General features: G+C 35.2%; 1 protein-coding gene across 2 annotated transcripts in view; it reads right to left on the bottom strand.

Moving 5' to 3' along the window:
- SRBD1 (S1 RNA binding domain 1) overlaps positions 1 to 16979 on the bottom strand; it is a 227531-nt gene that overhangs the window by 79456 nt on the left and 131096 nt on the right. For both annotated transcript variants that reach the window (XM_055241108.2, XM_055241107.2), the window contains exon 16: positions 10219 to 10301. In XM_055241108.2, coding sequence (XP_055097083.1) covers positions 10219 to 10301 — 83 coding nt within the window. The remainder of the gene's footprint in view (positions 1 to 10218; positions 10302 to 16979) is intronic.

Below are 16979 nucleotides of genomic sequence, written 5' to 3'. Positions count from 1 at the left end.
CTGGAGATGTAGCCTAGGTATTTTTAAAAACTCCCCTGCATAATCTTAAGGTTTCTCATTTAAATAATTTAAGAGTGAGGGAAGCAGGTAGTGGTGAAAAGAAAATAGTATATGATAAATGCTAGTTAAATGACAGTACCATTACTGTAACATATGATACCATAATTCCTTAAACATCTGCTCTACCCAACTCTGCCCTGTATATAAGCACTAGAAACTTGGCAGTCTACAGGTTTGTCATAGGCCACATCTGTCTAAAATGACCATGGGGGAAAAATAATTATTTAATTCTTGAAATTCACGTAAGAAAAACCTACGTGTATGAGATATTTTTTAAGACAGTGTCAAAACTGTGCCTTACAAAGCATTTGACTTCGTGCAACATTAGGGGCTTGACAAAGATTTCTAAGAATATTATGAAGGGAACGGTAACCTATAATATTAAATGTATATTTAAATTTTCACTAACAATGAAAATAGCTTCCTTTTTTCTGATTATAAGTAAATTCTCATTGTAAAATACACACGTACACACACATACATCAATATATAGGGAAGACACTAAAACCAACTGAAAGCCAAAGTTCCCGAGTTAAAGCATCTGTAGCATTTGACCAAGCTTTCCTGCATCTTTTTAAAAAATTATGAAATATTTAACGAAAGTTAGAGTATAAGCGACACCAACCAGTTTAAGAAATAAGATATTATAAATATGATTGAAACTCCAGGCGTACCTCTCCCAGTTCCCATTTTTCTCTCGTTCCATACCCCATCCAAACTATCATCTTAAATTCTGTGCTTACTTTTATAATCTTACTATATATAGGCATTCATAAATACTATATATTTCATATTTTTAAATTTTATATCAGCCCCATAATACTGTACATATTCTGCAACTTACTTTCTCTCTTAACATTACATCTTATGAGGTTTCTCCATATTAATCTAGCAGCTCTGAGTCATTTTCACTGCTCTATCTGTTCTTTCAGTCTTGACTTTACTAGTATATCTTTCCATTTTCCAGATGATGAGCACAGTATTTCCAAATTTTCACTACTATAAATATTGGTTCAATGAACTTTTTTTTTTTTTTTTTTTTTTTGAGACAGGGTCTCACTCTGTTGTCCTGGCTGGAGTGCAGTGGCATAATCACAACTCACTGCAGCCTTTATCTTCCAGGCCAAAGTGATCATTTCACCTCAGCCTCCCCAGTAGCTGGGACTACAGGTGTGCACCACCACGCTCAGCTAATTGTTTTATTTGTTTTGTAGAGATGAGGTCTCACTATGTCACTCAGGCTGTCTCAAACTCCCAGGCTCAAGCAATCCTCCTACCTCGGCCTCCCAAAGTGTTGGGATTACAGGTGTGAGCCACCGTGCCCAGTCTCAATGAATTTATTGTGCATGTCTTCTTAGGTTCATTTTAGAGAATTTTTCTAGGCTATATACATTCTGCAACAGAATTTTTGAGTTGAAGAGAATTCTCATCTCCAACTTTGTTAACTTCCAGTGCTCTCCAAAGTGGTGGTACCAATTTATACTGCTACAAATAATGTACAAGATTGCAAGTGTTCCACATGCTTGCTAACATCTGAATTATCAGACTAATTTTTGACAGCCTGAAGGGTTTATGGCTTTAGTGTGCATTTCCTCCATTCATGGTAAGAGAGATAATTTTTTTCATATCTTTATTATTCTTCTGTATCTCCTCTTCTGTGAATTGCCTGTTCATAGCCTTTGCCTGTTTTTCTCTGGAATTGTCTTTTCATGTCTTGACTTGCAAGAGACCTTTACATATTCTGTATCATTTACAGTTTATATGTTGTAAATATAATACCTTCTTCCTGTCTACGGATGGTCTATATATTGTTTTCTGACTGAGAGATGTTTTAGATTCTAACGTAGTAGAATTTACTAATCTTTTCTTTTATGATAGTATTTTTAATGTCATATATAATTTTGAAAATGATCATATATTAGTTTTTTTTTTTTTTTTTTTTTTTGAGACAGAGTCTCGCTCTGTCGCCCGGGCTGGAGTGCAGTGGCGCAATCTCGGCTCACTGCAAGCTCCGCCTCCCGGGTTCACGCCATTCTCCTGCCTCAGCCTCCGAGTAGCTGGGACTACAGGCGCCCGCCACCGCGCCCGGCTAATTTTTTGTATTTTTTAGTAGAGACGGGGTTTCACCGTGGTCTCGATCTCCTGACCTCGTGATCCACCCGCCTCGGCCTCCCAAAGTGCTGGGATTACAAGCGTGAGCCACCGCGCCCGGCCCATATATTAGTTTTAAATACTGAAAGTACCTTAAAGTTTTAGAAATTGTAACAGTGATTTCTGTGCTAAAATGAAAACTAGAAGGTGAACTTGAAACTGAAATGGATCTAGTTTCACTGCCAAGGTCAATGACATACACAGAGTAATAAGCAAACAAAAGATAAAGGAAATTAGATATGTCATTTTAATAATTTAAGGCATTATTGGTAAAAGGTTCCTCAAATCATGCTATCATTTCACATTTCTTTTAAAGATAAGTAATGGTGTTACACTAGGTTATGTGTGTGTATATATGGCTTATTACATTGTTGGTGATTTCTAGGAACTTGAGAAAACTAAAGTTAATATTTCAACATAGGAAGCATAATTCATCCTGAAGGGAAAAATACCCAGAAAAGAAATTTTAAAACTTGAAATTTAAGGAATAAATAGCAAATTCTAACACATGAGTTGGGTTCATACACCTAGTCAAGGTCAATTACTTGTTTTCCTTCAGTCAGGTCTCTGCTTTGTCACAAGTGAATGAAATACCTGAATTGCAAGGCTAAGTCTCAATTTCACTCATAATACCCTGTAAAGCAAAGATTCAGTACAGCCCGTACCCTGGGCCTTAGAGTCAAGGGACAACATTGCAAAACCATTTTGGCAGAGAATTCACCTGTGTAAATAATGCCTCAGTTTTAGAACAATTTCCTCTGTTTCACCTTTGTGTTTTCTCTATTTCAAAATACTGCTTTTGTGTATGGGGCAAAAATCCAGACAAAAGTCACCTAGGTGACCAGGCATGGGACAGACTCTTTTCTGTATCCCGCTTTACAATGATAATTAAGGAATTAAAATGTTTTAATAGATTTGAGCAAACACTGTAGAACAGGCAAGAAACCTTACTTTATTTAGACCTAAACTAAAACTCCATTTAATAATCTCTACATGTTGACTATAAAACAGTTTAAGTTGTTTTTTATTTTTTTGATTTGTTTTTACATAGAATTGATCCCACAGAGCAGGAGTGAAAGAAAATGCAAATTCCCACCTTTGAGGTTTTACCGTGAAAAATTTCCGCTGGGAAGATGATTTTCCTTTTACAGTAACTATTCATTATCCACAATAATGAAGAATAAAGATGGCCTGGATATAGAATCCAATAAGAGTTCCAAAAACTTACTTTGGCCAACCATTTCATTCTCTATCATCATCAAATGATCTAACAGAGAGGCACAAAAGGAGGAAAGAGCACTGTTCTGAGTCTTTCCTACTTTACTGTGTGTGTTCGTTACCAAACGGAGGTGTTAATGAGCATGAAAGTATCGAAAACACAGTCCAAAGAAGAAAAAATTATCAAGTAAATCCCGTGTATTTAAGTTGTGCTTTCAGGATATGACAAGGCCAAGCTAAACCACCATTCCCCACGTCCCAGAGAACTCAACAGAGCCAAACCTGCATCATCCTGCTCTCACTCTGGAGTGTTTTCTTGGGAGTAACACCAAGCCACTTTCCAGCAAAGTCTTTAGGGGTCAGTTAGGGATATGTTGTCATTTGACCACATTGGCTGCCTCTCTCTCCAGAAATAATGACAGGCATGTGTTTTTAAAATCACCTCTCCCCATTTTCTAAGACAAGGATTGGAACGCTGCCTTTAGCATTTTAGCTGTTATTAAACCAAAAGTATTTTAGTTTCTATTGAAATAATATTATAGCTTCTATTATTTCATCTATTTAACATTCTCTCTTTGAACAGCTTTCGTTTTTTAAATCAGCAATGTTTGTCCATCTACTCATATCTTAAATCAAAATGAAAATAAGTATTAAGTTTATACTGAAAGCACTTAGAAGTCCAACTAAAAATAAATTCAGTCCCACTCTGATTGTAAGGGAAATCTATTAATGGCTATACATTTTACAACAAATTTTTCCTAATACATATTCACTATAGGAAGTTTGAAAATCAAAAAGTGAAAAAAAATCACATCAACCAAAGAACAAATGTCAGTCACCTGCTTAGTTTTTTTTCTTCAATGTAAACACATGCCTACATTTTTAAAACACAAATTGTTTTTATTCTAGATTGACAACTTTGTTGAAATTTAAAAATACTACGTCAAGAGCAATTTCTCACATTATTAATCTTCCTTGAAAGCCTGTTTAAATAGTTGTATATTTCAACTCATACTATAATTTTAAAAACTATTTTGCTATTGTAGTTGCTTCTAATATTTTGTTATTACAGCAAACTTGTGTATGAATCTTAACAGCAGTTCTTATTGTCTTAGAACTAGCTAAAGGGAGAACTAAAAGAAATGCATTTTTACAAGTGCATTTTAATAGGTATTAACTATTTGCTAGAAATAGTGATTTAGACTTCTACCAGCAGTGTATATAAATGTTCACCTCACTGTATCCTTCTGACTTGCACAGATTTTTTTCCTCTTATTACAACTTTACTTAATTGTTAGGTTGAAATAATAACACCTTTTAAAATTTGGGCTTCTTTGATAGAGAGAAATTTGTATTTCTTCCACAGTAAATGGTATGTAGTGGCTCTTTACATTTTATGTAAATGTTTTATATAAACCAACTATAAATGTATATAAATCAAGAATAAAACAAAACCTTAATAATATGTAGTTATCACATATACATATACATTTGTGGCAAATAGTTTTCCTAATTCATGACATGGCTTTAAAATTATGTGTTAATAAATGACCCAGCAAATCCATTCTGAGGTATGCATCCAAGAGAAATGAAAACATACATAAAAACTTGAACAAAAATGTTCACAGCAGCATTATTTATAATACTTGAAAGGTAGAAATAACCCAAAAGCCTACCAACTGATGAATGAACAAAATATCTCACACACACACACCCACACCCACACCCACACATATACACACAATGGAATACTACTTAGCCATAAAAAAGAATGAAGTACTGATACATGCTGCAATGCAGACCACCTCTGAAAACATTATAAGTGAAAGAGGTCAATCATAAAAACCCACATACTGTTTGATTCCATGTATATGAAGTATCTAGAGGAAAACAGATTAGTGTTGCCTAGGACTGGTAAAGAAAGGACAACGGAGAATGACCGCTAACGAATGAGTTTTGGGGGGTGATAAAAATGTTCTATTTTCACAACTATGACTATACTAAAAAAATCATTGACTTGTACATTTTAAATCAATGAATTGTATGATGTGCAATTATGTATCAATAAAGCTGGGTTTGTCTTTTTAAGAGATGGAGGTCTCACTATGTCATCCAGGCTGGAGTGCAGTGGCTATGCACAGGCATGATCATTGCTCACTATAGCCTTAAACTTCTGGGCTCAAATGACCTCCTGTCTCAGTGTTCTGAGTAGCTGAGGCCAGGTGTGTGTCACCATGCCTAGCTTCAAGCTGTTTTTAAAATGTATATATTAATATGGTATGGTCTATTAAGACTCCTGCAAAAACAATGAATTTGTCTCATCTAATTTTTAGAAAAGTTTGTAATATGCGTATTTCTTGAAGCTATGCTGTTAGGTAACAGATTGCTCAGGGCAATTATATTTTCTTGGAAGACTGTTATTAACATGAAATATCTTTCTTTTTCCTATTTAATGATTTTGCCTTAAGTTCTATTTTGTCTAAGGTCAACATTGCTATAGCTGTCTTTTTCATTTATGTGGAATATTTTAATCCAAATCTTTAATATCAAGGTTGTTTTTTTTTTCTTTAGGAGTGTCTCTTGCACATATATAAGTTAGAGCTGTACTTTATTTTTTAAAGTCTGAAGTTCTATTAATAGGGGAAGTTAGCCCATTCACTTTTAAATACCTGTTACTTATTCCTATCTCCTTATATTTTATTGTTTATTTCCTATACTTTCTTATTTTCTTTTCTCTACCTTTGGATGAAATTATAAACTTTTTACATTTTACTCTCATGATTTATATTAAATATTTGTGGTTGTTCTTCATATGTTTCAGGTTGTATTTTTAATCAAATTCTAGAGTTAATTTATATCTGAATCTTTTTCCTGAAAAAGAATCTTAATACTTTTTATCATTTCTTTTTCTTCTACTCTCCCATGTTGAACTGATCTGATCTAGACTTAAATATTTAAAGATTAACATTATAGATTTTAAAAACTATCAGGCTCAACTATACATTTTACTGTGTGTACATGTTTCCCATGTTATGTCTTTCCCTTCTTTGGACTCTCCCCTGCTTTTTGGAAGGGAGTACTTCTATAAATTCTTTCAAAGAAGGTGTGAAACAATCAGAGAAGGTTCAAAATTGCTTTTATTTTCCACTCACACTGAATTGATGGTTTGCCTGATTTAGAATTATGAGTTCAAAATTTTTTTTCCCACAACCTCACAACTACTGCATTCTAGCTTCTATCATTTATTTTTTTATCAATAATAGGACTGATGTCAATCTCATTCTTTCCTTTGCAGATAAACTGTTTGCTCTCTGAATACTTTTAGTCAGTTCCTCTTTATCGCGTATTCTGAAATTTCATAAGCAGGCATTTAGTGTAGGCCTTTTGTTATTCTTCTGCATTCATAAGGTGTTTTCAGAAGACTTGTCTGTCTTCAGTTCGGGAAAATTTCCTTCTATTACTTCTGTGATTATAACTCCATACTATTTCAATTTTACATCAGATGAACGCTGAAGGTTTAGAATGTCCTCTGTACATGTGACTTTTTGTTCATGCTTTCCACCTTTTTCAGTTCAAAACTGCATTCTGAAGGAACTCAATCTTCCAATTCATTAATTTGCTTTTAACTGTGTCCACTCAGTTTAGTCCAATTATGCATTTTAATCCCGATAATTATTCTTAAATTCTAAGATATTTGATTGGTTTGAATTCATTTTAATACATATTTCTTTATAAATGCAATAATCTCTCTTTTCTCTCTGTGAATCTTACTTTTACTTATTTCAAAGTTTCTGTTACCTATTCATTATCTCACTGGGTATTACTTTTTGTTTATTAAGTTTGGTGCCTCATTTGTCTACCATAGGTTTTCCTCAAATGTTTAATCATTCTTGGTAGTGAGATCGTTTCAGAGTCTCTAACTGTCTGTCTGTGTATGCTGTTTCTGTTTACTATTCCCCACCTCCGGTGATAATGTGGGAAATGTGAGACATCATGCCAGGTGTCATGTACATGGCAGGAATTTATCTTCTCAGGATGAGGCTCCTTGAGCTTCCTGACAATCGAAGGTCTCTTGTGGTATCTCCCAGCCCCTCTGGCCTATGTTAAGGTCAGTGCTTCAGCTTGGATTCAGAGTATATTGGGGGAGGAGGTTAGTACAGGCCTAGCTTTGCTATATGTATCTCCCTATCTAATACCTCAGACCCTCTCCCTACTATTTGAATCTGACTAGTTTGGCTCTACCTGGAACTGCACCTACCTCAAGAACACATTGATACACAATGATCTGTATATGTTTTGAACTGTGACTACACCAGGTGTTATTTCTCCATGGGTGTGATTCCCCATGCTTAGTATCTGTCAGGAATTCCTGAGATTTCCATCCACTAATGGGAGGGACCCTTTCTTGTTTTCCCATGCTGTTATCAATTTATTCAAATAAATATGTATTTATATAGGTACACATGTACACCTTTTCTGTTAACTTATGGAATTAGGTGTTGTGAGTATGCAGCTGACGATGGTAGTGTAATTAAAGAATATCATTAATTCAGCCTACCATCTTGATCATGTTCTTAGTTTCATTATTTGCTGAACAGTGAGTAGTCCAATGTTAATATGGCTATTTTTTTAAATCTCAGACTCGTATATCCAACTCCTATTTGACATCTTTCCTTGGATTTCTTATAGGCATCTCAAGTTGAACATGTCTAAAACTGAATTACTGATCTTAACCCACCAAACCTGCTCTACTCAAGTATCATCCACATATCAGAACCCTTGGAGAAATTCTTCATAATTCCTTTTCCCTCACTTACCACCACACAGACCACAAAATAGACTTGACTTCTTTCCATCTTTACTGCCATTAACTTTGTCCAAGCACTATTATTTCTCACCTGGGCTAGTACAAGAGCCTCCTAGTTGTTCTATTGCTTCTCTTCTTCCTAAGTCACTCTTTCCAGATCAGCCAGAGCCAATGCTTAAAAATATAGATCAGATTGTGTCACCCCCCCCTTGCTTAAAACTCTTCTATTACTTCTCACTGTTGTTAAAATGAATTCCAAAGTCTTTCACATTAAATGTTACCTCTGAATCCTAATCTGGAGGTTAGGTCTCCACTATTTACTTAAAGATCTCTTTGAAGTCAATAGCTTATTAGCCTGCCCAGGTTTCATAAATTTGGAAGCTTCTCTTTATTCTACTCTGTTGCCAAGATGCTCCATAACTTTATCTTGAATGAATATAATTCCTCTTCACTATAATGCCTATATCACAAAACTGTTATAGTTGTACTTTTTCTTTTCTGAGATGGAGTCTCGCTCTGTCACCCAGGCTAGAGTGCAGTGGCACCATCTTGGCTCACTGCAACCTCTGCCTCCCGGGTTCAAGCGATTCTCCTGCCTCAGCCTTCCGCGTAGTTGGGACTACAGGTGTGCGCCACCATACCCGGCTAATTTTTGTATTTTTAGTAGAGACAGAGTTTCGTCATGTTGGCCAGGCTGGTCTCAAACTCTTGAACTCAAGTGATCCACCTGCCTTGGCCTCCCAAAGTGCTGGGATTACAGGCATGAGCCACTGCACCTAGCCAGCTGTACTCTTTAGATACCAGTCATTTCTATCTGCTTGTAGCTAGATCAGTCCCAACTATCTTTCTGAAATGAGTAAGTCCAGTTAAAGGTCTGAATGCCTTAGTCCAACTTGCTATAAAATGGAAATATTCCCAGTTGAATCTCAATATATGACAGGTTAATCCAAGCTTTGCTACCATGAGATCTTGGGTAAATGTCTTAAGTATTCCAGGACACAGCCTCTTTTTCTATCAAATGAGGGGGGTAGGGTTACACGAATTCTAAGCTAACTTCCATATCTAGTAGTCATAGATTCCATGACATAATATATTTCTTTAGAAAAAGTGTTATAGTACCTACCATTCAAATCCCATAAAAATTATACAGAAGGAAATACTCTATTTCACATTTAACAGCTTACAACAAGGAGGAAAACAATTTGACCCAAGCCTTATGGAGACAACTTAAGCCCCATGCACCATTTTGCTATCACCATAAATTCACTCTGCCAAGGTTTAGTGCTGTCTTGAATTGCCCAATGAACACATACAACCTCAAAAATTAAAAATACAGTAACAACAAAAACGAGTACTACCATTACCTACCACTTCTCTAATCACACATAAGATCTACTTATCTACTGTGAACATCAAGTTCAAAGCATGGTATCACTATTGTAATTATTTTAGAATGCCAGAAACTGCACCCATGTAAGGTAACAAACTTAATCAATTGAATGGTTTTAGACTATTTTGGGTAACGACCAAAAACAAACTGTAATAATCAAGTAGGAATGGGAAATACAGGAAAAAAACAAAACACAGAAGGTACCAAAAACATTTCCTTGAAAGGTCAATAAAGATCAATAGTTCATACCGGTTTACACAAAGAGCCAACATATCCCCATAGCACCTCCATTTTTATAATAATGTTAAAAGAAGAGGCTCTCTCTCCAAATTAGCTATTAGTTTCATCTAGTGTTTTCATAGTCTTTAAATCTGACCACAGTCAATTCTAAGTCTTAATCAAAATCATTAACACCAGAACAACGACAAAAATAATTCCCTCCTTCCCCGATGACTTAAAACTCCTACCTCCCAAACTGCATAACCTTGAAAATGGGAATCTACACCCACAGACACTTAATTACTATCCCAGGTTTGAGTACTGCTCCTTGTATTGATGGATTTCATAAATTAAATGATCCACATTGCTTTACCTGATACATTCCAACTCCAATGTGCTTCGGCTCAATTTTCACTAGTTCAGCTAATGGATCTTGTACACGCCTTGCTATGGAAACTGAAAAAACAGAAACAGAAAACAAGTATGACTTAATGTGAAAAGCAGTACCTAATAATTACTTACATTAGTTCCTCATAATGTAAGTACTTAATCCTGTCCCTCCTCATCATCCCTCTAAAAAAGGCCAACAATTTAAGTTTCAAAGTTCTCTTTTTTCCCCACACAAAAAGTAAATGCAAAATTTCATGATGAATTATGTCATCAGAACTCCTAGGCATTCTTGAACACAAGTAGTTCGACAGGATTATAGATTTGGAAAAACAAATAAAACGTTTATTCCCTATACTTACATGATTACCTATTCATTCTTTATATAAAGCATAATAGGATACCTCATGCTTCACAGAGCAAGCAAAACCTTGTTTTAAATAATTCTGCATTATTACAAATATGATATATTTATGTCAAATATGCTTATTAGAACTAGATCCCCCAAATAATGAACAAGTGACAGAATTACCTCCTTTTTTAAAGTTCCTTTTTTTTTTTAGAGATAGGGTCTCACTCTGTTACCCTGGATAGAGTGCAGTGGTGCCATCTCAGTTCACTGCAGCTTTGAACTCCTGAGCTCAAGCAATCCTCTTGCCTCACCCTTCCAAAGTGTTGGGATTAGAGGCATGAGCTACTGCGCCCAGCAGAATCATATCTTAATTCAACCAGAGATCAAGTTACTTGGCTAATGAATATACTCATGTGGCCTTCAATATGACTGCAAGATTGCCCTGGCAAGTGATCTCCTTCTGTCCCAACTGCTTGTCTCTTAACACACCATAGTTCTAATTACACCCCTTTTTTGACCATTACAATCCATGCTCAAGAAACTTTAGAGTTAATTTCAAATATTCCTTTAACTGTGTCATGATTTTACTTGATCGTCATTTATTGTCATTGTTTTACCAAATATCAATAAAAATTCACATCTAATTTCGTTTATAAGATAGATTAAGCTAGATAAAAAAAGATAACTATTACAACTCTTATGAATAGTTCTAAAGGCAGCCTCCCTCTCCAGTAGCATATTTACACTGAGTCTTTATATATGAACCGCTTCCATTTTCAAAACACATGGAAGCTAATCAGTGTCATCTTCTCATACAGGTTGGATGAAATGTAAATTCATTAAGTGAAAATATTAAGACCATCAAAGAAAATCCTATGCCTGTTTCCATGTTAAGCTGTTCAAGGTCTGGAAACAAAAGCCATCTCTTGCAAGTGACTCTCATAGTCTCCAGTCACTGATATCTACCACTTCTCTAATCAGACATAAGATCTACTTATCAACTGTGAACATCAAGTTCAACACATGATCATTCAAGTCTTTTTCATATCCTTTATTATTACATCTAATAAATAGTGACAATAGCTCCTTGCAAAGCAAGCTTAGAGAACATTGAGCTGGTGTTATACAATCTATTTTTCTCCCAGAAGAGATGGAGATTCCAAGACCTTCACATACACCTTTATTATTTAAAGAAATCAATCACAAAAGGTTAGTCAGTGCAAGCATTGCAGGTGATAGGAGAAATGCTTTCTTCTAATAACCACATTCATAATTACAGATTTAAAGTAGAGATATACTTGAATTTCTCTAAAGCAAATATTATTTCTTTAGCCTAACATTTAAATGTGTAATGCAATAAGAATGATTTTCAACACATATACATTGCCAAAATGCTCTGAGTAAAAACAACAACAAAAGCCCCCACAACAGTAAACCAAGTCAAGAATTTAAGAATATAGGGATACCTCATTGTATTGCATTTCATTTTATTGTGCTTCTCAGACACTGCATTTCTCACAAATTGAAAATTTGTGGCAACCCTGAGTTGGGCAAGTCTATTGGCGCCATTTTTCCAACAGCATGGGCACACTTCTGGTCACTGCGTTACATTTTGGTAACTCTCAGAAATATTTCAAAATTTAATTATATTTGTTATGATAATCTGTGACCAATGACCTTTGATATGACTATTGTAATTGCTTTAGAACACCACGAACCACACCTATAAGGTAACAAACTTAATCAGTAAATGATGTCTGTGTCCTGACTGCTCCACCAACTGGCTATTCCCCTCTCTCCCTCTCCTGGGGCCTCCTTATTCCCTGAGACACAACGGTATTGAAATCAGGCCAATAAATAACCCTACAATGGTCTCTAAGTGTTCAAGTAAAAGGAAGAGTCGCACGTCTCTTACTTTAAATCAAAAGCTAGAAATAATGAAGCTTATTGAAAAGACATGTTGAAAGCCAAGAAAGGCTGAAAGGTAGGCCTATTGGGCCAGTTAGCCAAGTTGTGAATGCAAAGGAAGAGTTCTTGAAGGAAATTAAGTGTGACTCCAGTGAACACACAAATGATAAGAAAGCAAAACAGCTTTTTGCTGATACGGAGAAAGTCTGAGTGATTAAACCAGCCACAACATTCCCTTAAGCCAAAGTGTAATCCTGAGCAAGGTCCTAACTCTCTTCAATTCCATGAAAGCTGAGAGAGGTGAGGAAACTGCAGAAGAAAAGTTTGAAGACAGCAAAAGGCTTGTTTGTGAGGGTTAAGGAAATAAGCCATCTTCCTAACATAAAAGTACAAGGTGAAACAGCAACTGCTGTTGTAGAAGCTGTAGCAAGTTGTCCAGAAGATCTAGTTAAGATCATAATGAAGGTGGCTACAATAAACAGCAGACTGTCAATGTAAACAAAATAGCCTTCTCTTGGAAGAAGATGCTATTTAGGACTTTCATAGCTAGAGAGGAGAAGTCAATGCCTGGCTTCAAAGATTCAAAAGACAGCCTCACTTATTTTATTAGAGGGGAATGCAGCTGGTGACTTTAAGTTGAAGTCAAGGCTCATTTGCCATTCTGAAAATCCTTGGGTTCTTAAAAATTAGGCTAGATCTACTCTGCCTGTGCTCTATCAACGAAAAAACAAAGCCTGCACGATGGCACATATGTTTACAGCATGGTTTACTGAATATTTTAAGCTCACCGTGGAGACCTACTGCTCAGAAAAAAAGATTCCCTTCAAAATATTAGTGCTCATTGACAATGCACCTGTCATCCAAGAGCTCTGATGGAGATGTACAAGATTAATACTGTTTTCATGCCTACTAACACAACATCCATTCTGTATACCATGTGTCATGGAGTAATTTTGACTTTCAAGTCTTATTTTTTAAGAAATACATTTTGTAAGGCTATAGCTACCATAGATGGTGATTTCTCTGAGGAGCCGGGCAAAGTACGTTGAAAATCTTTGGAAAAGGATTTACCATTCTAGATGCTATTAATAACATTCATAATTCATGGGAGGAAAGCAAAATGTCAACATTAGCCAGAGTTTGGAGGACAGTGATTTCAACTCTCATGGATGACTCTGAGGGATTCAATACTTCGGTGGAGAAAGTCACTTCAGATGTGGTGGAAATAGCAAGAAAACTAGAATTAGAAGTGGAGCCTGAAGATGTGACTGAATTGCTGCAAGCTCATGATCAAACTTGACATAATGAAGAGCTGCTTTCTTAGGGACAAGCAAAGAAAGTGTCTTCTTGAGGTGGAATCTACTCCTGGTGAAGATACTATGAATGTTGTGGAAATGACAAAAGATATCAAATATTACATAAACTTCGTTGATAAAGCAGCAGCAGCAGGAATGGATCATATGGACTTCAATTTTAAATAAAGTTCTGCTGAATGTAAAAGGCTACCAAACAGCATCACATGCTACAGAGAAACCTTTTGTGAGAGGAGAGTCCATTGATACAGCAGACTACTTCATTGTTATCTTATTTTAAGAAACTGCCACCACATCTCAGCCTTTAGTAACCACCACTCTGGTCAGCAACCATCAACATCAAGGCGAGACCCTCCACCAGCAAAAAGATTGTGAACTGCTGAAGGCTCAGATGATCATTAGCATTTTAAACAATATTTTCTAAGTAAGATGTGTACATATTTTTTGAGATACAATGCCATTAGATTCTTAACACACTATAGTATAAACACAACTTTTGTATGCACTGAGAGAACAAAAATGTCATGCGACATTTTTATAACTCCTATGCCCAGGCTTTAGAGAGAGATGGTGCTACTTTCCTGCCGGCAAGATAATTAAGAACGTGTTATTTAGTAGACAGTAATAATGCAGAGCTCTAGGTTGAGAATGACCAGGCTGACAATAGATTCTTGAAAGTAAGAGGGAGGTAGCTCAGGAAAAGGGTGTCTAATGAATTGCTCATAAAAAGAATTAAGAGAGAGGAAGAGTTATGGCCCAAAACTTAGGGAACGTCTACATTTTGAGACAGAGAAGAAAAGGAGGAAGTAATGAAAGAGGCAGAGAATAAATGATGAGGACAGCAAAGTAATAGAAGTCAAAAAGATTTCTGGAAAATGTTAAACATAGTTACATGTGCCCCAATTTTTATTCTCAGGCATACACACAAGAGAAATGGAAACATATGTCCATATAAAATCTTATTCATGAATTTTCATAGCAGCCTTATTCATAATAGCCAAAAATGTTAAAAAAAATCCATCAACTGATGACTAAACAAAATGTTGTATACCCATACAACAGAATGTTATTTGGCAATAAAAAGAAATCAAGTGCTGACATATGCTACAGCATGGTTGAATCTTGAAAACATTATGCTTAAGTGAAAGAAGCCAGTCACAAAGACCACATATTGTATGATTTCATTTATATGAACTGTCCAGAACAGGAAAATCCATACAGAGAGAAAGTAGATTCATGTTTGCCAGGAGTTTGGGTGGTGAGTGAAGACAGTAAAGGAGGTGATTGCTAATGGGTATGGGTTTCTTTTTGGGATGAAGTTATAAAACTAGACAGTGGTGATAGTTGTGCAACTCTGATTACACTAGAAAACATTGACTTGTACACTTCAAAAGGGTAAATTTTATGTTATGTAAATTATATCTCAATGAAGCTATTATTTTTTTAAATGTAGTGTGTCCAAATGTATGCCAAATACTATTTTGCCCACATATAATGACAACAGTTTGCTGTATCACTACTATTCACCATTGTTCAGAAAACTCTAGTTGATGCAACTTGACAAAAAGGGAAGATATAAATATTGAAATGACATTATTTACATATGATGATTGTTTACCTAGAAAACCTAAGCAAGTCAAATGAAAAAATATCAGAACTAATAAGATTCCAATTAATTGGGTAGTTTCAAGACATACAAACAAAAATTGATGCTTCTACCATATGCTATCAAACCAGTAACACAGGAGCTGGGGAGTGGAGAGAATGGGGAGATGCTGATGAAAGGGTACATACTTGTAGTTCTAAGTTAATAAATTACAGAGATCTTATGTACACTATGGTGAAATTAAAATGTAATAAAAACAATAAAAACATCGAATCATGGAGAAAAACCTATTCACAATGTTAAACACATACACACACACACACACGCACACAAAAACCCATGAATAATAAAAATAAAACATGCAGAACAGGGATGAAAGTGGAAATTTTACAGAATTTCAATCTATATACTATAGACTTTTAAAAGTACAGTCATCCTGTATCCTTGGGTGATTGGTTCCAGGACCCCTGCAGACACCAAAATCTGTGGATGCTCAAGTCCTTTATATAAAAAGGAGTACCATTTGCATAGAACCTACACATACCCTGCCATTTACTTTAAATCACCTATAGGTTACATTTAATACCTAATACAATGTAAATGCTATGTAAATAATTGTTATACTATATTTTCAAATCTGTATTATTTTTATTGTTGTATTGTTTTTTTTAAATATTTTCAATCCACTGTTGAATCTGTGGGCGTGTGCACAGGGTCAACTGTATTTATTAAAAGGCTTTAAAGTTCATTTGCAAAAAAAAAAAAAGAAATGCTACGAAAAATGCAATTTTAAAAAATTAAAGCAAGGCATATTATAAGCCACAGAAATTGAGAGAGTTGCATTGTGGTAGGCTAGACAGACCAATGAAACGAGAACATAAAGTACATATAGGGATTTTAGGTTTTTTTATAAATGCTAATTTATTAAATGGTAACATAGCTCAATGTATAGAGGAAGACAATTAATATGGGATATTAATACAAAAAGTTAAGCATTAGAGAAAAAAATTACATTTGATACACCAAAAGTTGGGAAGGGATCCCAGACTGAGTAAAGATTACCATCCTAAAAGATATGCAACCAGAGCTACTTCCTATGGTTAAGTGGTTGAGTATATAACTTGCATGCCCACATGCAGCAGCCTTGAAAGCAACATTTCTCCTCACTCATAATATGTCTTATATCCAAAGAATAAAAAGAATGTCATGGGTTTTGGCCTTTCAGTTCTATGAAGTACCTAGAATCCTAAAGCTTCTGGAGCAAATCAGTTTATTTGCTTAAAAGACTATACTGAACTGTACTCTCTTTAAAATTTGTCTCATCCTGTTATCTAGCAATATTAGATATCTGTATTTTTAAAGTCCAATATTCATCTCATTTTATCCTTCCCCTGGACGTCAGACAGGAACAGAGGAAAATAAGTAAAATTCCCTCATGTTGTCTTTTTCAGTCAACAACTCCAAATTAGAATTTTTTCACTATAATGCTTATTAAAATGTAGTTTTAGTAGTCTTAATGCAAATCTACTGTAATCCTGACCCTCTAAGTAATAATTACATTTTTGTAC

The sequence above is a fragment of the Symphalangus syndactylus genome, chromosome 14 (genome assembly GCF_028878055.3).
Source record: "Symphalangus syndactylus isolate Jambi chromosome 14, NHGRI_mSymSyn1-v2.1_pri, whole genome shotgun sequence".
NCBI classification, from domain to species: domain Eukaryota; kingdom Metazoa; phylum Chordata; class Mammalia; order Primates; family Hylobatidae; genus Symphalangus; species Symphalangus syndactylus.
The sequence above is the reverse complement of the archived record's forward strand: the minus strand, read 5'-3'. Positions and strand labels throughout refer to the sequence as shown.